This window comes from Passer domesticus, chromosome 15, assembly GCF_036417665.1.
Source record: "Passer domesticus isolate bPasDom1 chromosome 15, bPasDom1.hap1, whole genome shotgun sequence".
Classification (NCBI taxonomy): Eukaryota; Metazoa; Chordata; class Aves; order Passeriformes; family Passeridae; genus Passer; species Passer domesticus.
In genome coordinates, this window is record NC_087488.1 from 6,933,826 (window position 1) to 6,958,061 (window position 24,236).

General features: G+C 40.2%; 1 protein-coding gene across 1 annotated transcript in view; it reads right to left on the minus strand.

Annotated features, from left to right (window-relative positions):
* LOC135281659 (uncharacterized) overlaps positions 1 to 24,236 on the minus strand; it is a 76,800-nt gene that overhangs the window by 9,559 nt on the left and 43,005 nt on the right. The window contains exons 41-66 of the mRNA XM_064390708.1: positions 23,761 to 23,922; positions 23,471 to 23,548; positions 22,757 to 23,107; positions 21,845 to 22,201; positions 20,494 to 20,844; positions 19,448 to 19,579; positions 18,654 to 18,803; positions 18,076 to 18,192; positions 17,267 to 17,440; positions 16,361 to 16,568; positions 15,186 to 15,352; positions 13,700 to 13,812; positions 12,799 to 12,880; positions 12,467 to 12,604; positions 11,654 to 11,816; positions 10,852 to 10,973; positions 8,711 to 8,851; positions 7,589 to 7,702; positions 7,101 to 7,229; positions 6,483 to 6,644; positions 4,823 to 5,121; positions 3,751 to 3,944; positions 2,273 to 2,457; positions 1,633 to 1,725; positions 1,182 to 1,386; positions 87 to 274 (exon numbers count right to left, since the gene is read on the minus strand). Coding sequence (XP_064246778.1) covers positions 87 to 274; positions 1,182 to 1,386; positions 1,633 to 1,725; positions 2,273 to 2,457; positions 3,751 to 3,944; positions 4,823 to 5,121; positions 6,483 to 6,644; positions 7,101 to 7,229; positions 7,589 to 7,702; positions 8,711 to 8,851; positions 10,852 to 10,973; positions 11,654 to 11,816; positions 12,467 to 12,604; positions 12,799 to 12,880; positions 13,700 to 13,812; positions 15,186 to 15,352; positions 16,361 to 16,568; positions 17,267 to 17,440; positions 18,076 to 18,192; positions 18,654 to 18,803; positions 19,448 to 19,579; positions 20,494 to 20,844; positions 21,845 to 22,201; positions 22,757 to 23,107; positions 23,471 to 23,548; positions 23,761 to 23,922 — 4,575 coding nt within the window. The remainder of the gene's footprint in view (positions 1 to 86; positions 275 to 1,181; positions 1,387 to 1,632; positions 1,726 to 2,272; positions 2,458 to 3,750; positions 3,945 to 4,822; positions 5,122 to 6,482; positions 6,645 to 7,100; positions 7,230 to 7,588; positions 7,703 to 8,710; positions 8,852 to 10,851; positions 10,974 to 11,653; positions 11,817 to 12,466; positions 12,605 to 12,798; positions 12,881 to 13,699; positions 13,813 to 15,185; positions 15,353 to 16,360; positions 16,569 to 17,266; positions 17,441 to 18,075; positions 18,193 to 18,653; positions 18,804 to 19,447; positions 19,580 to 20,493; positions 20,845 to 21,844; positions 22,202 to 22,756; positions 23,108 to 23,470; positions 23,549 to 23,760; positions 23,923 to 24,236) is intronic.

A 24,236-nucleotide genomic window follows, 5' to 3' on the forward strand; every position in this document is an offset into this window, starting at 1 on the left:
TAACTATTTTTGTGTATCCATAGTTCAAAGCTGAGACTTATATTTGTAGGCCTTGAATTAGAAATGGAGAACAGAGTTCTACCAACCATATCCAAGCCTGCTTTTGCAATCTTTAATGCCATCTGAATTGGTTTCATTAGCCACACATCTTTTACAATCTTGGGTAAGAAAGCCAGGATTTTCTTCATGTGCTCTTCTGTCTTCTCTTTCCAGACTTCATCCAGTGGCTTCAAGGTTACATCGTAGTAGGCATCTTTCAAAGTTGCTAATGGCTCTGAAGCAAACACATTAATGAGACAAAACTTAGCTGGTTTGGTACAAAGTGGCTGTTTGCTTGTTTGTTTCCACCCAACTTCCAGAATAAGTGAAGGGGGAGCACAGGAAAGTAGAAGCAGCTGTGTTTCCATGGCAGTCAGGCACATTGCACAGCTGTGAACTGAAAGAGCCATTTAACTCTGACCCTGACCCTTATAAATACACTGCTGCTGTCCAAAAGCAGTGCGAGGATGCTCTGCAATGCATCCTCGTCAGAGCTGTACTGCACAGACTGCTCTTGCTGAGCAACAGGACAGTTTGGTCACAACTGATTTCAAGCATGGTACGTCAACCACATTCAGCTTTTGAGAGGGAATAGCCTAGAGCTATGTGGCCCCAAGTGAGGTTTTACCCTTGTGAGAACCTTCAGTTCTCCCAGCTAATTCCAGCTGACCACATTTCTCAAAGGTTTCAGTATGGGCCACAGTCCAGCTGAACAGTGAATTAGTGGCTACTGGATAGGCTTGGAAAAAAAACAGATCAAGTGAAATCCAATTAGAACAAGCATTAAAACTCAAGGAAGGATATGAACAGCCCTTTGGGAGGAAAGGCTTGCCAGGGAACTGTTAGCAGAAATACTTCAGCTTAGGAATTAAGAACTCTCTTCTCATCCAATTGAACCCGGCCTCCTGCGACCCAGAAAGAGCCTCACCACTGATTTCATTAGAAAGGTGCTCACACAGAGCCTTCTCAGAGCTTATTGCATCAAGGCTCCCACTCTGTACACTAAGAGCCAAGGTCAGCACTTATTGCTAGATCAAAATAGAAACCTTTGTGCTGTTCAGTATGTTTTATAGTTTACAGTGAAGTTTGGTTTGCCCTGCACTGACGTTGTCCCTCTTCTTGCTTTGCACCGTTTTGCTTACTTTGTAATTCATTCTGCATTTGCTGGACAACATCTTGAATTTTCTCCAGGTAAAGTGGGATCCTGGTTCTCAGAATGTGCCCAATTCCACTTTGCTTCCACACCTGGGTGACAGCTGTAGCCCCACTGTGAAGGAATTCTGCTGCCCTTTGCAAGGCCATTGAAGGCCAGCCAGCTGCTTCAGACAGGAAACCAACATGCTGCACCTACAGTGGGTCCAAAAAAGAAGCAATTTAAAAACACAGTGATCTCAAGCAAAGCTTTGACTTCATTGCCAGGCAATTCTGACTCGCAGCATTAAACATGCTTTTTGTCTCTGTACACAGGTCTGCACGGGAGTAATCACTGAAACGTTTGAGCAAAACAAAACAGCTGCAGGCAATATAATGATGTTTAACTTACACTGCATGAACACTTCATGGTGTTTTCACAGATCATGTGCAGTTACTTACTGATCTCCTGAATCTCCACAGGTATCCATCAAACTTCTTTATCTTCTCAGTCAGTGTGGCTTTCAAAAGGCTCCCAATTTCATTAAGCTTGTTCTGTGAGAAGATTGTTAAAACCCCAAATTCATTACTTAAAATTGCTTGGATCCAAATCATTCAAAGTTTGTACTAGTTTAAAGGCCAGCAAACATTCACAGTGGCCTCACGTTTCTTAGGGGAAACTACTTCTGCATTGTTCAATGTAGACAAGGGAACACAAAAGACAAACAGTAAAAAGCAAAAAGCCTTCCCCAAGCAGAGAGTATGTGAAACCCTACTAAAAGTGAAAGTACATTCAGGATTCTAATAATTGCTTTTGTAACCAACAGGCTAAGCAGTTACTGCTGCTCTCACTTTATTTACTCACCCTCCTCAGAGGATCCACCCTTTAGAAGAGGGTCCTGTATTTTCTTTCTCTAGGCATGGCTGAATTTCTTAGTTCTCACCGTAGTAACTTCTCACATCAACGTGAAAATAATTACAACATTGCACAGTTTTGCCTGGTTACTCACCAAACTCGCCTGCATGGAAGGTGCTCCATCAAAATAACAAATAATATTCTGGGAAAATCACACTGCAGTTAACAGGCACTCAAGGGTCTCACCTCAGCCTTAAGAACTGGATCCCCACATCCATGGGCCAGAAAACTCAAGCTTCCATTAGCAGCTGCTAGAGTTACTTGTCCCACGTTTTCCTGCCTTTCACCATTGATGCTGAGATAGGTGTTAATGGCAGCCATCCGCTTCCCATCGGAACAAGCACTGACTTCCATTCCTTCTTCCAAATCCCCTTAAAGAATGAAAAAAGAGCCTTCATTTCCAGGAACAACATTGACAGACATTGTTTCAAAGCCAGCTTTTAATTACTTAGGTGATTAATCAGAGCTTGAGTGTGTTAGGTGGGGAGGAAAAAACTAAAACAAAACAGAAGAGATAAACAAGAGACAATTAGATCAGTGTCAGGATTTGATCTCTTCTGTGTGGCTTGTTAATGAATTACATAGACAGATTTGCTACTGCAAAGGAAGCACTGGATTAATGTAAATCTAAATCTCTCAGTCATACTGATTTACAAGGTATTTTTTTCTACTTTAGTCCTCACTGTCCCTTGTTGCAGATGTTTCAAAACTGCTCAGCCCTTAAATGAAAGCCTGTCAGTTCCACCCACCACACTCACAAGTCCTTTCTACAGAAGCACTGATGAGGATAAACAAGTGGTTGGCAAGGTGCACGTAGAATCTGAGTTGAGAGAGATAAATTGAGTCATTTCTACAAACTTCAGACTTCAGTGATTCACAAACTAATGGTCCTAATCTCAGAAACATCATAGCACATGCAGGTGAGGACATGAACTTGAGAGAAACTCTCATGCAGAAGTGTGGAATAGCAAATCCATAAGTGAAGCAAGGGCTGGGATTGTCAGCAACAGGAGTTTGAGACAACTGGGATACCACCAAATCTATTTGGTCTGCACCCAGCTCTAACTGTAGCTGAAATGTGGGTGAGCCGACCTCTTGCAGCTCATTTCACCTCGATTTACTCTTCTAGAATTTAGGCATAACTTGAAACAACGGCCTTTTTTCCCCTCTCTGTTGTCAGTCAGAGCTGACTGCTGTGAGACAATCCCCTGCAGGCAGTGGCTGCACACATCCCACTTCACACATCCCAGTTCATACAGCTGTTCCAGCATGTGGTACAGTCAGTCTCTGGAGGTGCCTCTCTCATTTCCTTTATTGAATTTGGAATACGATTATTATTTTAAACAAGGCACAAAACTTTAAGATGGTTAAATCAAGAGGAAATCTTTTGTTACCATCTATTGTAATCATACAAAAATGTGTCCCAAACTGAGCTTTGTAACAAATTTTAAACTTAAGGTTTTCTTCATCTGAAAGACCATAGTTTGAATGAAACAAGCTAGCTCAGTGCTAGACACACGACTTTCTTCCTGTCTCTGCCTAGCAATGACACTGGGAGCTGCAGAATAGCTCCAGTTGGAAAGGACCCATCAGGATCATCAAGTCCAGCTCTCTGACCTAAAATGAAGACCTATGGCTGAGAGCATGGTCAGTGAGATACATACCTTGCAGATACCCCATGTAGTACTGAAAACACTCCTTTCCTTTTGAGGCAGCTACTTTTACTTTCTCTTTCTGGTCAATAATCCCCTCCACCAGGATTTGGCTCTGAACAGATGAGGAAGCAGCAGTTCCTGTCAGGCCTAGCCAAATATCTTCAAAGGCTCTTAACTGCAGCCATAAAGGAAAAACATTTATTCAAAGCCACCACACAGAATTAATGATCATTCAGAGATGGTGCTCAAATATCAGTGCTTCCCACAAAAGGATAAGTGGTGAGGGAAATGTTTCCCAATGCTTGTGCACTATGCAGGAGTTACACTAAGAGAGGCACAAGCATCAGAGTGATTGGCCCAGGAGCTGAAAGATTGGATAGTACGAGACTTGTGGACAAAATTTTAATGGAAGCAATGAAAGAAATAATGTCCCAGTCAGTTCTCTGTGAAGCTGCTGATTTGTGCCATTTATTCCAAAACACAGAATGAAGCAAGCTCATGCAGAGCCGCTGATACTCATTTCATCTCCCTCTTCTCTAAAGAGAGAGGAATGGAAAAATAATTTAGTATTTCTTACTGATGAAATCATCATCATAACTTTGTTAAGGAATTATCTGTTGTCTCAGTTAGTACCTGACCCACATTCCTACTAATGAAGAGTTTGGATGCTGCCAACCCTGTTAGTTTTTTGCCTCACTCTGTTGTCTCCATCTGCCTCTCCACCATTTTAATTTCACAGGAAATTAATAGCAAATGCAAAACAGGGGAGAGGGGAGATAAAAACTAAGAGATTTGTCTCAGAATGAGCATCATATGAGCAGGTTTATGCCTTTTTTTTTTTCCCCCGCAGTTCTTGTTTCCCTCTTTCTTCTGACGAGGTGAAAACCCAATACCTCACACAACAGAGCAGTAATGCTGAAGGGAAGTTAGAACAGCACACAGCCTCTTAAAATTGATGCACTCCACTAGAAATATGCTTTATTTGTGACAGCTCTGCAGAGAGCTGATGTTGGTGCCTTCCTTTGTCTGTCAGTCACACCACATGGACGCTGCCTAACTGCTCCTTTTGAGACAGCACTACAGGAACCAGGAGTGTTTCATGTTGCCTGCTGTTTTACAGTCATTGCCGGCACCTTTGGGATCCCTTTGGAAAATAGAGGCAGCAGGCCTTTGAAAACCAAACCCCAGTGCCAGTAAAATAAAATAGAAGCTCACTTCAATTTCCAGAGAATAGTTCTTCACATCTGCAGTGCTCTGATTCTTTATGGATATTCCAATCAATCCCTCATCTCTCCCATGATCAGCAAGGTGGAATCTGCCCTCTGACTGCAAAATGATGTCATCTTTGTTGAGCTGGTGCTTTCCAGATAAAACAATGACCTAAGTATGCACAAAAAAGGTGTTAAAGCTTCCAAATTATTTCAAACAAATGGGCTCTGCTTTGAGTAGCAAGAAGTTGTACAGTGGCAGCATTCTCCTGAAATTACACCCCTAACAGAACTTGTAGTTTCAGAAACCAGCACATCTCCTGCTCCTCACAGCACTGTCTCCATTACATCTTCAGTTTCTGTGCTCTAACAAAGCACATTCCGTGATTACACCCTAAGAGCAGAGGAACAGCTGCAAAGAACTATATTTTGTTAAAATGTCCAATGTTTTTTACTCCTACACTTCTCAGCTACTCTAGCCAGACATTTTGATAAAGTTGGGGATACATGGGAGGTGAGGTGAATTCTGTCCTGGTTTCGAATGGGATAGAGTTAATTTCTTCTCAATAGCTGGTACAGTTTGGGATTTGGAATGGGAATGGGTTTGGTTGCACACTGATGTTTTGGTTTTGCTCAGTTGATGAGCAATTGTTTGTGCATCACTTCATTTAGCTTTTTTTCCTTTTCACTAGTAGTAACTATTGTTGTATTTTACTTTGTTTTCAATTATTAAACTGTTCTTATCTCAACACACAAGTTTTACTTCTGATTGTCCTCCCCATTCCACAGGGAGAGGGTAGGGAGGGGAGGCGTTGAATGAGTGGCTGTGGTGCTTAATTTCCACCTGGGCTTAAACCATGATACCTTTGAAGAGAATGATCCAAAAATACAGAGGTACCTGCTTTTGGAGTGACATGCATATACATCCTTTGCATTATAAACAGGTTCAATCACACCTTGGTCTGGGAAAAAGGTTTCCTATTGCTAACAGAGTGTGATCTGCTCTGGCACTAAATAAGGGAAACCAAGATGTGTTTCAGCCACTGGGAACTGGAGAGAGACATTTATTGCAGGTTCCAAGTTCTGTGTGAGTGTCTATAAGCAATTCTGAGGACCAGCATGCACCTAAGGAAGATCCTGGGTGGGCCTTCAGTTTATGTGTGTAATAGAAAAATAAGGTTACAGTTCAAAAATCCATCACTACCAGCAGAGAAATCATAAAAACAAGCAAACTTTTACCCACAGGGGAAGGAAAGCACTTTTACTCCTCCCTAGTCTCCTTTTTGATCACTTATGAGCCTGTTTTGATATTCTCCAGAAACATAAAATTAAGATACCTCTGAAAGAGGAACAGAAAAGAAAGAACATGGAGGAAGTGAGAATGTTTACAACCATCAAATGACACTGTCCATTTATTTAAGCTAGAGAAGTATGGTAAGTCCTCTGAAGAATTGCAGCTGAGGAAAACTAAGCCTTCAAATAAGTAATTACATTTAAACTGAACTAGGTTCAGTGTGTTTATGTCAGACTTACATTGGGAAGGTCACAGAACTCAAAGCTTGTATAGTAATCCAGGCAAGAGTAGTAGTTTGTTTCTATTTTACCCAGAATCTTCTGTTTGGCACATGGGGTCAGGAAAATATTTTCCAGAACAGCTTCTAACTGAAACTTATCAGGATACAACAGTTGATTTCTCTGCAAGTGAACCAAGAAAACAAAGTTAAAAGATGACAGCAAGATCTTAGACACTCCTTGAAGTCCACTCATCCCATCCCTGGGCTGACTTTTGTTATTCCAGTAGCTTTTTAATGTAAAACTTCCAAAACATAACATTTCCATTTGGCAATGTTTTGGCTTATCAGCCTTGTTACCAGTCCCCATCCTACAAGTTTTGCAAATTTAGGGCACAGGTGAGGCCTCTAGTTTGTAAGAACCCTTTCTTTCTTAACTATGCTCCATTTAGCTTTCTTCCTGTGTAGAGAAAAATGTAAAAGGTAAAGTGAAATAATGATATTTCACAAAAAATAGTGCTCTATAGAGGCTTTCTTAAAATCCACTCAACATTACATCTAAAATCAAAATAATTCCTCATCTATTGAGAACAGCTTCCATAAAAATGGTGAGTCAACAGATACAACTGCCTTCTCTTACCTCATACGTGAAGTTGTGTTTGAATTTTTTGTCATCCCAGTTCAGATCTAGGTACTCATTAAACAGTGTTGGTCTTTGCTCTAGAGACCCACATGCATGCAGCTGTTCCATGCTTAATATTCTCTGAAGCTGGAGAAGTGGAAAAAATTGACACACACAAGTAATTTTTTCAAAAGTATTCAGTATATCCTTGGGCAGTTTCCTGGGCAAAACCACACCCTGTGAGAAGCCCTGGGTGCTCCATACCCATGGGACCTAAAGGGCTGACAGCTCTGCCCTCAGGGAAAGCTGCAGCCCAGGCACAGCCGTGTCTGGCAACAGGAAATGGAATTTTTCACAGCATTTATTTTTTTTCCTCTGAGATGCAAAAAGATTGACTTCAAGGCTTTCATATGGTAAAAAGTACAGGAAAAAAAAAATCATTCTGTGAGGATCAAACACAGAAATTCAGCTACACTCATCCCTTCCAAGGGATGTACGACTCATACCTGGCCTGCAGAGAGTGTCACACAGCCACCCCAGGCACTGATGTCTGTCTTGGATTTATCCTCCAGCCCCAGCCAGAGGTGAGCAGGCTGCCCAGCATTCCCTGAGACCTGCAGCTGAAAGCAGAGAAGGATTTGTCCAGCAGCAAGACTAGAACCAGCAGAAGGATCCCCATCCAGTGGAGGAAAACAGAGCCACTGTGAAAGCTGCCACAGAACCATGTTCAAACTGTGTGGAACTCAGGGGTCTGGAAGCTCCAGGCCTGAGACAAACCCAGGGAAGCTGCACTTCTACAACCAAGGCCATGGAAGGCTTTTGTCACCCTCTATGGAAGTTGCCTGGGGTCTGTCATGCAAAGCAACCAATGGCACTACTGCAATAATGACCCTACAAGAGAATTTATTCCTCTGAATGTGATTCTGGAAGCATACTGAGTGTTGTGCAAACCCCCCTGAGCACCAAAGGGCTTCAGACAAGCAAACACTGCACAGCTGGCACAGCTTATTGCTGAAAGGCTTCAGCCTCAGTAGCTGCAGTGTCCTGACCCACACAGTGCACTGTCAGACAGAAATTGTACTGTAGTATTTCATCTGGAAGGATGATTTGTGGAGTTCCTCCTCCTCTTTTTCCCTTGCTTTGCAAGTGCATTTCAAAATTATCGTTTAAAGCCTTTCTAGTCTTGCACATTTTCGTATTTGTATTGCAATTTCCTATATAGTCTAAAAATTTACATCTTCACAGGGGTATCAAAGGGTTTCTGGTTTGGTTTTATTGTGGGGTTTTTGTTTTTTGTGGTTTTTGTTTGTTTGTTTTGTTTTTCTTGTATGTGCAAACTGGGAGTTTGTTCATTGCTTTATGGACAAAATTTGCCTCATATTCATTGCTTGACAGATTCCTGGGCACTTCTGTGTTCCTCCTATCCAAAATGGGTCAATACTAAAAGTGTAAGACTGATTGCTAGGAAACAGTGCTGGTGGTTTGGACACAAGGAGATAACAGCACTTAGTGCTCTTTACATTTTTCAGGATGATTTCTGGTTCTGCAATTCTCAGGGCTGAAAGGCACACTCACAGTAAATGCAGAGTCACAGCTGTGTGTTTTGCAGCCCAGCCTCATGATCTCACCTGCTGGTTGTACTTCCTGCCCCTTCTTTCTGCCAGGGAATGCACCTCCAGTTGCTTCAGAGTGTAATTAAATGGGTGGGCAACAGTGGCTCTGTAGCTTGTCCGGTGTCTTCCAGTCTTCAGAGAAGATGACACTGATATCTGATCATATCAACAGATGGAAAAGGAACTTGTGAAATAAAACACCTCTCACATACTGACCTCATGCACCCAGTAAGATTTCCCTGTACCTTGTCCTCAGATGAATTACGTGCACAATAAAGTCCTTTCTGAAGAAGTGAGGCAAATTAATGGTAAAATTAGGACAATTTTTGCTGCTTGAATTCCCTGCACAGCACAGTTCAAAGCAGAACTACTGTCTGTATTTTACTAAAATAATGAGCAATGCTTAAGTTTGTTGAAGCTTAATTTTGATCTCATCTTTAGGCACTGCAGGCTGCACTGCCACAGAATCATTGGACACAGCTTACAAAGTTAAAGCACAAGAAAAAGCATTTGCTTCATCAGGAACTAAATTCTGCTATGTTATTGAGAGCAAAATGTTTTTGTGGTAACTTAGTGGTGGGATTTTAATAATTGTGGTAATTTAAGAAGTAGTAAAAAAATTTATTCTATACAACTGCTAAAGTAAATTTTAGAATTTTAACACTTTTTAAATAAATAAAAGAATTATGTGCTCTTTGCAGGCACATTTATGTTTATGTGTGGTAGCATACTTTATACGTTGTCTTCTATCTTTCCATTATTCAGAGAATAATGTAATACTCAGCCAAGGTGCTGCATTTCAGATGCACATGTAAAGACAGCACAGTTAGCAGCAAGTCAGGAAAGTGTCCCCACTGTAATATACGATTTGGAATAATTCGTGCTTGTGTAAAATACACATGAAGTAAGTTATGCTTGTAGGAAAAATTCTTAAAGTTTTAAACCCATAAGCCGGAGCCTGGGAGAGATTGCTTCACAAATTGCGAAACCACAGAGGCAGCGGAGAGAAAGACCTAATTAACAAATGAATCACGTGGCTCCTGCCGAGATGGGCCCTTTCCCGGGACAGTCCAGGAAACACCCAAGTGATGAATACTCGATAAATATCTACATCGAGATAGCCAGAGTCGTCAGGAGCGTGCATCCCAACACCAGGTTCCCATAACTCTACTGATCGCTTCCCAGAAACGTTTTGTCCAGCCCAGCACAGAGAAAGGAGACTACATGAATATGTGCAGCCATGAAAAGAATAGGGGAAACTCTGCCCCAGGTGAAAAAAACTGTATAAAAACTACCCGGACAGGGACAACCTTTGTGAACAGAGGGGATCCGGAGCGGTGCAGTTCGGATCAGTTCACCCAGCGCCGATCCTGGGCTCGACGCTGTCCCTTTGATTGTGGCCATCGGAGACCGAATCCCGGTCGTGAAATAAAACCTATTTTATTAATTATTATTTAGCTTTATCGTTTATTACCTATAACACCACTTAACCACATCTGGAAATCAACCTACCCTATGTTCTCCAAGTTCTGTCTTTTCCACTTTTTATAGTTTTAAAAAATAGAGATGACCTTATGAAAACAGAAACTTGTTTCAACTGTTCCACATTTGTCAGTCTTGCTAATAAGGAGGAGAGTGAAAGAATGAAATACAAAAGAGCTTTGACTGAATCAGTAAAGCTGAAAATGCTAAGCAAGGTATGTATCCTCTTCTTGTGGGTAAATCCAGTATTAGACCCATGCAACGAGTTCTTCATCCTTCTCAATCTCAACTAATGCTCACACTCACTCACTTGCCTTTGATTTTACTTCTTTGTCCATAAGCTGCTTTAAGCATGACATTTGTGCTATTCTTCCCACCTGCTCTCAGAGGCCTTTATCCAGTGCTTTGAAGCTTATGCATTTTGGTACCTTTGGTTAAGCAACAAGGTGTGGGGTTACTGCAAACAAAAAAATACTATGGCCTGAAAATAATTTCTACAAGAATATCAGCTACTCAGCTTTCACAGTCAGAACTTTTTATACATCCAAGAAGGGGGGTAGTTTGCCTTATACTTGAATTGCCTGGCTTGTTTAGTGCCTTTTTTAATTAAAAAACCAAAACCCTCTTACTCTCCTAATACTCTCCTGACATTTAGTTGCTCTGGGCCACTGTACCTTGTCCTTCTCATTCCAAATGACAGTAAGAACATCCTGGTGACTGCGTGCTGAATGTTTCACATATAAGTTGGCCCAGGCATGCCGTGGAAAAGGGATGGAGAGAGGATGGAGCAGTTCCACTACAAGAAAAACAAACAAGTTAAGATTTCCCACCAGGAATCAAGACCCTTCCCAGGACATTTTTCCCACAGGCAGCAGGACACCTCCTGGTTCCCAGGGAAATGTGGTCTCTGCTCACACACACCCCACACAGCAGCCACAAGGAATTCAGTGTGCTGATGTCTGCTCAACATGAGGAAATGTGAGAACAGGAACCCTCTCTCTATTTACCAGCAGAACAGTAGTTACCTGCAGTAACCAAAAGATTGACAGCTAAACCCAGAGCAACTTCAGCAACAACAACAACCAGGGAAATAATCTGTGTGAAACTGAGATGGCCTTACACTGGAAGAGGAACAGCTTACAACACTCAAACAGGTAAGTGCAGTTATCTTCTCTATTTTCAGATCATATAGTCTCAACACAAGGGTTTAACACCTCAAGGTAGCAGCCAGTGTGACCAGTGCTCCTTTCAGCACCCAGTACATAAGTTTTATGTTCCATAGTCACAAAGCAGAAAGAATTCTGAGGTGGATGTTTCTAACAGCCAGACCTACAATGAATTTAAAGCAAATAAGACCTTAAAAGCCCTAAATTGAAACCAGGATTGAAACCCTTTGGACATGCATTTTGAAATAAGACTTATGTAGTTTTTTTAATAGTCTGCTTTGAACACTTGTGAAAGACTTGAGAAACCTACCCTGAATGCCATGGCCTCCAGGCAGCTTTGGAAAGGGTCCAGTGTAAGTGCCTGTTAGCCTTATCTCTTTGCTATCCCACAGGGCAATGTGCCTCAGCAGATGAGTTCTGTTGCCTTTTTGGTAAATTGTCATAAACACAAGTTGCCTTGGAAGAATTTTTACCTAAAAATAAAAGAGGGCAAACATTAAACCCCATGTTCTTGGAGAAGGTAAAACCTGAGTGTAATTTTGGTACCCCAAAGTCCTGTGGGGTCTGTAGGAATGTGTTTTTAAAGGTCTAGTGCAATGATACTCTAAGCCCACTGTTCTCATACAAGCAACTATTCATTTCTACTTGTCTTCATTTCTACAGAAAGTTGTCGTTGCAAATAATGGAACATACATAAACAACCGAGTATTCCCTTTACAACAGTCTTTGATTATTTTACAATTTGATTTTATCTCACAGAATAAACCTTACAACATCAAGAGTCCCATTATTACAGAATAAATCCAGTAGATAGCACAAACAACAATAGGTATCTGGGATGTCTTTTCTTATTTAGAAAAAGAAATGTGTGGTACCTGCATTATAAAAACTGGTTCAGTTTGTAGCACATTATTTTTCTTATTTCCTGTAAATCCTATATGAGTGCTCCATCTATGGGAGCAAACAAATATAAACTCAAACTAGTCCACAGTCTAAAGTTTGCTCATGCTACTGGAGAAATCAAGGGCAGCAACCTCAGACAGCAGGAGCTGCATTTGGCCTTCACTGCTTGGCAGCCACCCCCTGTCACAGCCTGCCTTTGCTGTCAGTGGATGGTACCAACCTGGGCCATGGTCTGTGCCACTTCAATGGCATTAGTGTAGCTGCTTCCCGTCAAAGTTAGCTTTGCTGAAACGTTGAAATCCCTTTTTTCCATCCTGAGGTAGAGCTTGGCTTTTGCTTCACTCATATCATAATTTACCTTTTCAAGTTCCCATTAAATTTAAAAAAAAAAGGAAAATACTGAGATTGTTAGCATTTTAAAAACAGGAACATCCTCAACGATAACAAAAATGTTAGAGATACTAGAACTAGAACTAAAGTAGCTTGACTCCTAATATATTAGACAGGTCTACTTTGCAGTGATGGATACAATGGATTTTTGTAGATAGTTACCTTAGAAGACAGTTGTGCTGCACAGGGGAAGTACTGTAGAAAGAAGGGATGAGTCTGGAGTGCTTTTATATTCAACTCTTCACTAAAGGGAAGAAATGTTCTCTTGTTCAACAATATTTTACAAAGTCCACTCTTGTTGGCAGCACAAGTTCATCTGAGTTAGCTCTAAGTCTGCCACAGCTTTTAGAGTTAAAATGGCAGCACCTGCCACTGAACACTTACCCAGCTCCCAGTTTTTGATACATTCACACAAAATGACCTCAATAAAAAATCTGTGTATGCATCCCAGGGACAGAATGTAGCCCATTGGACCAGAAATCATTTTGCCATAGCAAATGCATCCACTTTTTAAAAATGAGAAAGGTATTTTGGACTCTGACTTTGCAAGCATGGTCATGGTTTATAAACTTAGAATTTACAATGACTAGAGATTTTAACAGAACTCACAAGACTTTTCAGTGCAAAGGTCTTTTGCTAGAAACTTAAGAAATATCTGACATACCCCAAGGCTAAAAATATCACACCTCTAAACACCCTTAAAAGTCTAAAGTTTTGTGCAGATACAGCCATATCAACTTAGAAAACCAAGTCACCATAATTTTACAAGTTTCAATTGTGCCAAAACAATTTAATTAGATTTAAATATTTATGTCAAGTTAAGTTATATTTTCATGAACTTGTCTGGTCCAGGCAGAGACAGGTCCCAAGCTGTGAAGGGAAGAACCTGTCTGCAGCCCTTCAGAAACTCCCTGAGGTTTACAGTGTTTGGTGTGACTACTCACTTTATCCAAGTTCTGTTATCCATTTCACCAGTCATTTGGTGATTAATACAGTAACTATATTCCATGGAAATCACAGTGGCCTAATGACATTTTTATAGAGCTCAGAATGACCCTTTTACCCTTGCTGGTCTTTTTTCCTACTGATGGAAAAGGAGAAGTTTTTGTTTTGTTCATAGGTCAGCCTCAGAGCACCTTCAGTTTCATTTTCAGTCATGACTTCTTGAATTGTCATCTGTGGAGGGGGAAAATAAACAAATCACACGCCATAACTTCTACCCATCATTTCACCTCAACTGAGCACTATCTCTTGACTCACTTAAAACCATCATCTTGACTGAAGTTTATCTTCCAGACAGGACTTCTGGATGCTTCCTAGATGTAAACCAAGAGCCTCATGAGAGGTTGTCCTTTTGTGTGTGTGTGTTTCCATAGCTACTCATTTGCATTATTGACAAATACTAGTGTTACTTTCAATGTACCCTTATCTGGTTAAAGTGTAAAGCTACTGGTTCTTGTTTATGTCTCCCACAATCTCATGTTTCATATACCAGAAAGAAATTGTGCTTGCTTTTTATTTTTTTTTAAAGAAACAGAGGAGACTCCACCAATTTTTTGCTCCAGGACATTTCTCCCACAGCTGCTGCATCATCTACAGCCTTATCCTGAAAATGCTAAAGAATCTCTCTGGGAAAGCTGAGGGCCATTTCCCACACTTCAACAGCAACACTGGTATAAGTCTGTGGGAACAGTAATCTGTGAAGGCCCCTGGTTACACTCACACCTTATAAATGAATAAGGCACCTCAAGAATTACCACCTCTGCTTTTCTTTTTTTTTTTTTTCATTCAAACATTTAGAGGATAAAAGACATTTCACTAAGTATTAATGGGGAAGAAGCAGTGAAAATATCTTACACCTTTCAATAAAAGGTTGGCAGTAAATATTCCCTTGAAACACTGATACTTAATATGCAGGTTTAATATTGATCTAATGTTTAGAAAGTTGACCTTTACTCTTGCATCCTAGCCACATGCCCTGTTATTTGAAGAGAAGGTGGTGGATCACTTGGAAATGTTTTTCTGTGTACTACCCTTCAAAAGGGAAGGGGACATTCCAACTAATGCTTCTTTCTCCCAAGGAATAAACAGACACAGCCTTTGCTGATCCAAGTAGTTTGGAATATAAATCTCCTTCTGTTTATTCAACACTGAAGCATTTTAGGTATTTGTGCTAGAAGTGGTTTAACCAAGGCAAGGAGTTCTCTAGGTATGAAGGACTGCTGTTTTCCACCAAAAGTTCCTTTTACATTTTTACTTTCCCTACTAGCTGCAAAGTGATAGTAAATACATGCCTTCCTGAAATAATTAACCCTGAAAATGGGGATTTCAGGTACCTGACCAGGTTCCTTAGAAACAGACCACTAGCTCTGTACTTAAGTTAAATGAGGATTCAGATAAACTGGGCCAAGTCAGCTCTCAGCTGCACTTCCATATATACCTGGAATAATTTCACTGAGGCCACTGGAATTGCTCTGGATTAATGAAAATGTAACTCAAGTGACAGCTTTCATCAAAGCACAGCAAAAGTTTTGTGGTGCATGCATTACCTTAAGAAAGAAGGGAAGTCCCAGGTGATGGAGAAGTGATATTGAATGCTTCACCTCTGCCATGAACACAAATATACCAAAGAGTTCAAAGTCTGTATCAACATCCACAGTCACAGTTACATCTTTCCCATCATATTGGATTTCACAGACAGTCTTGGCTTTGTTTTCTATATAGAAGGGACAAAATAGTGCCAATTTGAGCAGCTAATTTTTGAGTAATTTCAGTACTGCCTGCATAAAATCAACCCAGCCAGCTTTTAGCTTAAGACATTCATCAAGACAAAGTCATCATTCAGGATTACAAGAACTTCAGCCTGTGGTTGGAGGAGGACAGAGTTTTTCTGGATGTCCTTGAACTTTGTCCTTACAAAGTCTTGTGGTAACAGAACTTGTGTACCCACATCCAGTGTTAGTTCCTGTCAGAAATGGGTTTGTGCAGCTAGAGCTGACTAATCCATACAGCCAACTGCATCCCTGGCCTGCAGCAGCCTCTTCCAGGGATGAGATCTGAGCTGTTCTGACCTCCAGTGACTCTGGTTCCAGCTGCAGCAGCTCAACAATACCCAAAGAACATGACCTGAAGACCTTTCCCCACTGTCTTACCAGCTTTTCATTTTTGAAATGGAAAATACAAGACCGCTAGAAGATCAAATTGAGATAAGAGATGTGAAACCCTGCAAATTCTTTAAGATAAGACAAAACCCACAGAAATGGCGGGCTTGTGGAAATCACATGATGACTGTGGCTGTCCTGAGAACGACCTCTCCTCCTGTTGCTTTTTTTCTGAACAGATGAAAGGAGATGATGCCATTCACATTAGTATTGATTCAGTGCCTGCTAACCTCACTAACTCCTGCCCTTTGGTGCTCTCACAATTGTTGAGTTTTCTTCAACATGAATACATTCCCCTGGGGGCACTTAAGGTACCTGATCATAGTGTAAGAGAGACATGCAGATAGGATTTATGCCAGGGCAAACTTTGAGGGTAGACTGGCTTCATCAGCTAATCACAGATACCGTTTCAGAAAGACAAGTTTACTTACAAACAAGATAAAGCCTCTTTTTAGGTACTACCAGCAAATCTTAGTCAGTTTGTAGCTGTTTAAGGAACAGCTGAAACATCCTCATAGAGCTATTAGAGATTAAAAACCCTGCCAGGAATGGCAGGTACCTACCTGATTTCTGTAAACTGAAAATCAAGTTGATTGCCTTAGGGTAGCCAGATGCCTGGAGTACTTCACTGCTGTGCACACTCTGGCAGAAGAGATCCACTTGGTGGCCAACATAATAGGAGTTTATTATGTATGTGATTGATGTTTCTCCAGCTGCAAGGTGCACATATCTCTCTTGAGTAGTGTTTCTCCCTTGAAAAACCACATCTATCTAAAAATGACATGTAAATATAAGTTCTCAAAACAATACTTAAATACTATTTTGTTTTAAGACAGGAGAAAATGGAAGTGACAAAGTTCTGTCTAGTCTACACTTTTGTCAAAATCGATCCATTAACAAAATGTCTCTTGGCCTTTCATTAACCATCTTTGATTTTCAAGTATGAAGCTCATTCAACTGAATGAATCAAGCCATGCCAGCCTCACTGATCTATGGCAAATTATCATTAGGTTCTTTTTTATCCCACAAACACAACTTCCTTCTTCTGAAGGATACCTAATATACACCTACTGACGATATTTACCAGATAGTAGGTACTCCAGTACTTCTCTGAAAATAGCACACAAAGAAATACTTCTTTCAGTATAAAATTCCCATTAAAGAGCATAGGAGCAATACTCCAGCCCCTGGTGCAATGTGTTCCAGCTGTCCTGTAGAGTTACAATATCAACAGTGCCCATTCTACTACCACTGATCAGAATGGAAGACTCTCGTTCAGAAAGCAGTCAAGAGGATACTTTAAGTAGTTCAGGTTTTAGGCATCCACAGTTTCTAAACATCAGAAAATCTCAGCTTTCATCCTGTACCTTACAAAATGGGAGTTTTCATTTAAGCCATGAGCTTGAATTGCATCCTTATACAGGACAATTATTATAATTAAAAACAAACAAACAAAACCTCAAAACTACCTGTAAAGATGATGGGACTCTGGCTTGTAGCAGCCATGGCAAAGAGTGATGGAAATTCCCTGTTATGTTGGTAATTGTTTCAAATTCTTGAATTTGTCCTTCAAGAACTGTTAGGTGAGCACCATAAAGCACTTTCAAACTAAAGCTCCTGATGACTTTGAGGTTCAAGATAGCCTGTGTGCAACAAAAGTAAATTATGAAAAAACAGAATTGTACAAGTTAAAGCTCCTGCTGGTCAGGGTTCTTTTTTGGTTGAGACAGTATAATTTCAAAGATGTGTCAAAGATGCATCTTGTGTCATTTTATAACACAATACAACATAGTTATAAATGTCCCTTTTATTTTAGAATTCAACCATTTAACATGTATTCTCAAGTATGGCCATGCTTTAATGCTATTCAGTTACATGGTTAATAAGTCTTGTGTTTCTCAGATTAAAAATATATGCCAGGTAATCAGAGTTCAGAAGGAAAATATCATTTGGAAAGGACCCAGTGAATTCCCAGCAGTGCTCCCCTCTGCCCACTGTGTCCAGGGGACACTGCAGCTTTGTCAGACACACAAATGCAGTGCCCTCCTCTCACTCCACATTGGGAACAACCTCCAGCCCCAGGCCTGTGGAAAGTCCTGGTCTAAACTATTCTCCCACGAGAACAAACTGAGCTTCTGGACTCCCCTCAAGAACAAAAGGAGCACCTGGACTCCCCTTCACCAAAACAGCAAACGTGTGAAGTCCCATCTACACCCGCTGCTCTTTGCCATCTCACTTCCCCAGCTGCTGACCCCTCGTGCCTTGGTTGATAACCTACCTGCAGCTCAATCCTGTCTTTTATTTGCAAAGTCTTCAATGTGTCTATGTTATGAGTAAGTTTGTAATTAAGAGACACAACATCCAACTTCTGGACAAAGTTCAGTTCTTCCGTAATCTGCTCAGTTCAAGTAAATATGACAAAAGTTAACTGTGGCACATCTCTGACATGGAGACTTCTCTGAATAACCGTAATCATTGGACTAATTACACATTAGAATAAAATTATGAAAACTTTGAAAACTTTATGGTGAAGAATTGTCTAATTTTTTTAGAAGTCACAGCTTTGTACTGTAAAAGGGAATATGGTGTTCCAAGTGAAGATTCTTGATAAGGAAGGTTTGATATAATTTACAAGCAAGAGTCAAGGATCATTGCTGATGTCAAATTTGTTGCAAGGAGCAATTGCACAGAAGGACTGGCTGAAAGATAGTGCCTTCATTTAATTAAGGCCTTTAGAACTAACCCAGCCCCAGCAAAGTATTGCATTTGGATTGTCTGCAGAAACAATATTTACCAAATCAATTAGCTCACTTCAGCTTCTATTTCACATATTACTGACATGGAGAATACACTTACTTGTTTGTTGTTCACACAGAAATTAATAAATCCTTTATAGAAGTCACTGTTTTTTTCTGATATCACATCAAGTAACATCTTCATGGGAATGCCAATGTCAGCAGCTCCTTGGATGTTATGGGTTAGCACTGCATCCAGCTCTTGCCTTTCCTGTTGATATTTCACAGCACAGAGAGCAAAGCACATGTAGAACCCAAAGATGTCTGCAATACAGAGCTCAAACCAGAAATCTGTCTATCCTACATTTAACATTAATTAAACTCCCACTAGCTGTGTTGTTTCTCTATGGCACAGAAACATGCAGAAATTATCAGTTATGGCAGGAAAGTGAAACACCCGAGGAAACAGGTATTTGTGTTGTTCTCTGCTCTCTTGCTCTGATGACAAGAGAATCCAAACTTGTAATTGTCAACAGAAAAGCAAGAGATTCACAGCCTTCCCTGTGTAGCTGTCTCACTGAATAAACAAATAGCAGTGTCTCAATTAATCACTGCCTATTATTTTGCAGGGTAAATCACAGTATGTAAAAAAATATCCCACAGTAGAATACAAACAACAAAAATTTACACACAGAACATAACAAGGAAATTTTTCAGGAAGTGCCAGAGCCTATATCCTATTATCCTAGCATCGGTTACTGCACACTGAAGGTGCCAGATTTTCAAATATTTTATTATTTAATTTTTATTCTGGCATTTATTACTTAAGCTTGACTATTTGTTCCAAATAACATAGGTTAGAGTACATTACCCAGTACTTTGTTCACACACTCCAACAGCCTGCAGGGTACTCACATCAGTGACTTTTAGTATAAAGAGTCCTCGGAATTTACTTTCATCAACAGTGATCAGTGTCTGTGAATCTAGGTTCATTTTATCCATCAAAAGATAGCCTGAGCCATCAATTTTCATTGGTGCTCCAAGATCCTGTACAAGAAAGAAAAAACTTTTAAAAATCACCACCCTTGCACGTAACCACAAATATATTATAGCTCTAATAGTAACTTTAATCACCTAGCTGTAAAATCAAGCATATCAGGCAGCATAGGTCAAAAGATGTTTCAGAAATCTTGAGAGCTTTTTAATACATTTTATAAATGCTGTATTTTTTATTTTGAATATGCTTGATTATTTTTGATAAATGAGTTAGCATAAATAGAACACTGGACAATGTGGCTGCTCTTCCTGCCTTAATGACAAGTTAATTAATATTCTATGTTTGGCATTGTCCCAGTGGCCCAAAGCATCCATAAATTCAGTGAAATCAGACAGTATACCTAAGTTTATTATGGCAGTTCTGTTTTTGGAAAAGGGCAAGTGAGTCTCATCTTTGTATATTCAGACTTACCCTGACTTTCATATTGAATCCACAGATCGTAATGTGATAACATGTCTCTCAAACTTTCCATACACTGAATTTTCTGACCTGAAGATTATCTATTTACTTCATATATTTTAAAACTACTTCAGAGTTTGTTTCTCAAACTGCTGAGAAACTGTAACTGCTAATAAAGCCAAAGAAAAATTTGAATAATCATTATTTCTGAACAGAAAAACCCTGCAGATTTCTCAATCATGTTTTAGAAAACACATCAGAGCTAGTACAAACAAGTCCATGATCTGCAGGTTCTGCTTAACAGAAACTCTGGTCTATACCATAAGAAAATACAGTGAATGACTGGCTCCAGAAGTAAGATGCAACACTTAAAGAGAATGTTTTTTCTTATTTCTCTGCTACCTCTTTGAAATACTTAGATTCTTGTCTTTTGACTTTAGCAGGTACAAAGGTTCTAGCTTAGACGTATAAATTCAACATTAAAGGAGAAAATTCTTTTCCATACCTGGATTGTTTGGCATTTGTTTTCTATAAGCATTTTCCACTGCAGGTTTTTTTCGGGGTCAAAGTCCCCATTCATTTGAAGCTCACAGGCACCCAGCTTCATTCCAACTCCAAGAAGATATTTTAAGTGTTTCCGTGCAGTGATGGACAGCTCATTTTCCCTTGGGATTTCCCTCAGCTGGGGGAGGTCGTGCCTGAATTGAATTTCCAGAGCCATCTTTGGCTTGCACTCTGCTCTCACTTCAAGACGGGCAGTTTTGCCTTCTGTTTCCAGGACAGAGAGCAGCTCTGCCTGGCACTTGTCTTTCTGAAAGGATCCTGTGAGCCGTGACTGAGTTGGGAAACTGAGATCCTATCAAGATTCAAACAAAAAATCCTTTGGAATATACAAACACTTTAAGACAAGTGTGTATTATATGATACAATATCAGAGACAAAACCTACAATCTCCAAGCTGCCATTTTTCTCCCCCTCAACAAGAAAGATGATGATTTTTCCTGAATAGGGCATGATGGAAGAATTAAGAACTATCCTGCAGAATTCACAACTTCTGCATCTTCACAAAGTTTTACATTGAAACAAATATTTTGTATTTTTTGTATTCAGATTGGCAAAGTTTACTAAACATTCTATGCTTCATCCAGACCACACCATTCTCAGTTTTCAAACAAATTAATATACAAAAAGTCATAGGCCTAACAGACATTCTTGCACCTGGTTGCAGAAGGTTTGTTTTTTTTTAAATAATTCAACTTCCAGCTTATCTTGTATAACATCCCAAATGAAAGGTTTCTTTCCATTCTGTCAAAGGATTTCTAAAAGCACTGAAAATTCTACTTTTTAATACTTTAAGGGGTTTTCATTCCCTTTTCACTGTAACTTTGCTGTCATTTTTATATTGCCACTTTGTAATTGAGGAAGTTACTCAGTTTGAGGATTTGAAAGCAAAATATAAATGCCTATGAACATCTAGAAAAAAACCCCTGATTTTGCAATAGTCATTCTTTCCAGTGTAGTCAGTGAGGCTAACTGGAAAAATCAAGGAAGTTCTCTGTTGATACAATCCTCGCAGACCAGGGAGTGTACTTCTGACAGAGTTCAGGCTATTATTGCTGTTCAGCCTTAGAGGGCAGTGTCGGCCTGCGAAGGCAGCAGTCAGCAAAGGCTGAACCGATCTCAGCCTCCAGAGAGCAGCTGGGAACAGGATGTGTGAGACCCTGCCTGTGCCTAATGCGGTGGGACAGGCGTGCCTTTAGAGCGCCTTCCCAGCACTCCAGCAGTGTCATGTTAGCTAAAACCCACAAGGCCTTCATATGATCCCCAAACTCTCTTTAAAAACTTCCCAGAGCTACCTGCAGAAGCTGACATTCTGTTTCTGTTTCCAGTGTCCAGTCAGCTTTATTCTGAATACAGAGATCTCCTCTAGCCCTCAGTCTGCATCTGCCAGCCTGCAGCAGGAAAATGCCCTCTGTGGTGGAGTCTGTGGCTGCAGAGAACAGGACTGAGTTTTCAAAAGGCAGCCCAAGCTGGCTGAGCCAGGGAAATGAATGCCTGAGCACCCCTTGGAGTGTATATTCATGCTGGCAGGAGGTGTCTATCTGCACATCCAGTGCTCTGCCATCACACTGCAGGTTCATTAACAAGGCCATGTTGCAGATGTTCTGTTGAAATGAGCCCCCCAAGACTGCAGCACGAGGCAATCCCATCCTCTGCAACAGAAAAGATTGCACAGTTTAAAACACACAAAGCCAAGCAACTGTCTTTTCATTTGTTCCAAATTCATAAGAAAGCATTCCTTCTTTCTGAAACAATCTGTGTTTGGAAAGGACCATACAAGACAGCTTGTTTCATAGAGAAATCAGAAATTTTTCTGTGAAAAACCTGAAAAAAAGCTAAATGGGGGGAGGGGGAAAAGAAGAATAAATCCTCAAATAATCTTTTCATACCTAATGTAGAAGAAATAAATCTTAACCTCCACAATTCCAAACCTAAAGGACATGCTTTTCAGTAGATTTTAGGACAAAAGTTTATTTTAATTAATAAACTATTATTAAGCAACATTTTCATGGCAACAGCAGTAACACCTACCATTGTATTACTCCAAATTACCACTTCCCTCTGCAAATGCTCTGACTCATTGCTCTGTCTGAACTTTAATGACCAAATCTGACCTATCCATAAATGTATGAGGAGACAGTTTTCTGTGACTCAGTGAGCTGAAATACACAGACTGGAAGGGCATGCAGAAAACAATCTGGTCTTACCTCTAAACTGACGCACTTGTTTCTAAAAGCAAGTACCCAACGTGTCTCATTGCTTGCCAGGCCCACTTCCCCATCAGCTTCCAAAGTGCAAGGCCCAAGGACAACACCAAGGATGCCCTTGTACTTGTCACTTCTCATGGCTGACACCTTCAGCTGGTTCTCTCTGGCAATTCCCAGAGAATGAAGTGAAGGCAAAGAATGCTGGAAGTCAATTTCTAAATGAGGATGGGTGTTACTGGTGGCATAGAGTTGTAGGCAGGCAAATATGTCATGAAAAGAAGCATGTCCAAAGAGGATGACAGTAAAGTTGCTGGTAAATATTGACCCATTCAGTGAAATTCTTGCTGGAGTCTGAAAAATTACAGAAAACTGTGGTCAAGTTTGCTTTCCTGTCAGGTCACATACTGTTTTTAAAAGCTCATATTACTAGAAGAGAACACGTTGTTCCTTACACCATTTTGTATTCATCCTACATAATTATAAATGCAGAAACAAATGGTGAGATTGACTCAAATCTTTATTTTGGAGTTCCATAATATAAATAATAGGAAGAAAACCCAAACCAATTATTAACGGAAATATTTGAAAGTGCACACAAAATTTCCAAGAAGCTCAAATCCATTTCTACATGTCTGACACTTTCAGTACTTATTCCCTCCATAGTAGTTAAGACACTAGGCTGTTGAGAGCAAAGTTTATAAATGAAGCAAGTACCTCAAAATGATGAAATGCAACTGCACCATTGCAAAGGCCAGAAAGTTGTTTGTTAGCTGATTCTCCACTGCAAGCAACCTGTTGATGTTGTCAAAAAAGGACATTCAGAAAATGAAGAAAAGCAGGGAGGACTAAAATTCAAAGGAGCAAGTTACAAGGCTGCTTTAAGGATCAAATAGATGAAGGCACCAAAACATAGATTAAAGGTTAGAGTTCTGTTTCAAAAAGATAAACAGTTTAGTGTTTAGTGCACTAAATACATTACAATAAATGGCAGGATTTCTGCAAACCTCTAGTACATGTGGAACAATGTCCATCAGTCCTCCCACATCATGGTGAACCGAAAGAGAAATTTTCATAGCAGTGTCAGTGGTTTTCTTCTCCATTTCAATCTTGAGCTGCTCTGTCTCCACTGTGGTTGTTATCCCTGCAGCAATCTTTCTGGAGAAATTCTATGCACAAAAGAAACCAAATCATGGAAAGAAACAAAGAACAACATCCCAGCAACAACTGGGAAAGGCAGAGTATATTGCACTGTGCTTAAACATCACAGTCTGTGTCAGGGTGGCAGCACTGGTAAAATAAAAGTGCAAATTCATCAAGGCATCCTCATTTCAAATAGAGATTGTAGTGTTATGCCAGACCTAAATGCAGCATATCAATAATTCCTTCTGGCTCCAAAACATATGAGAGCATTCAGTACCCTGAAGGATTTGAGCCCACAGGCACAAACAATTAAAGCACTGGAACTATTAAAAAGCAAGGC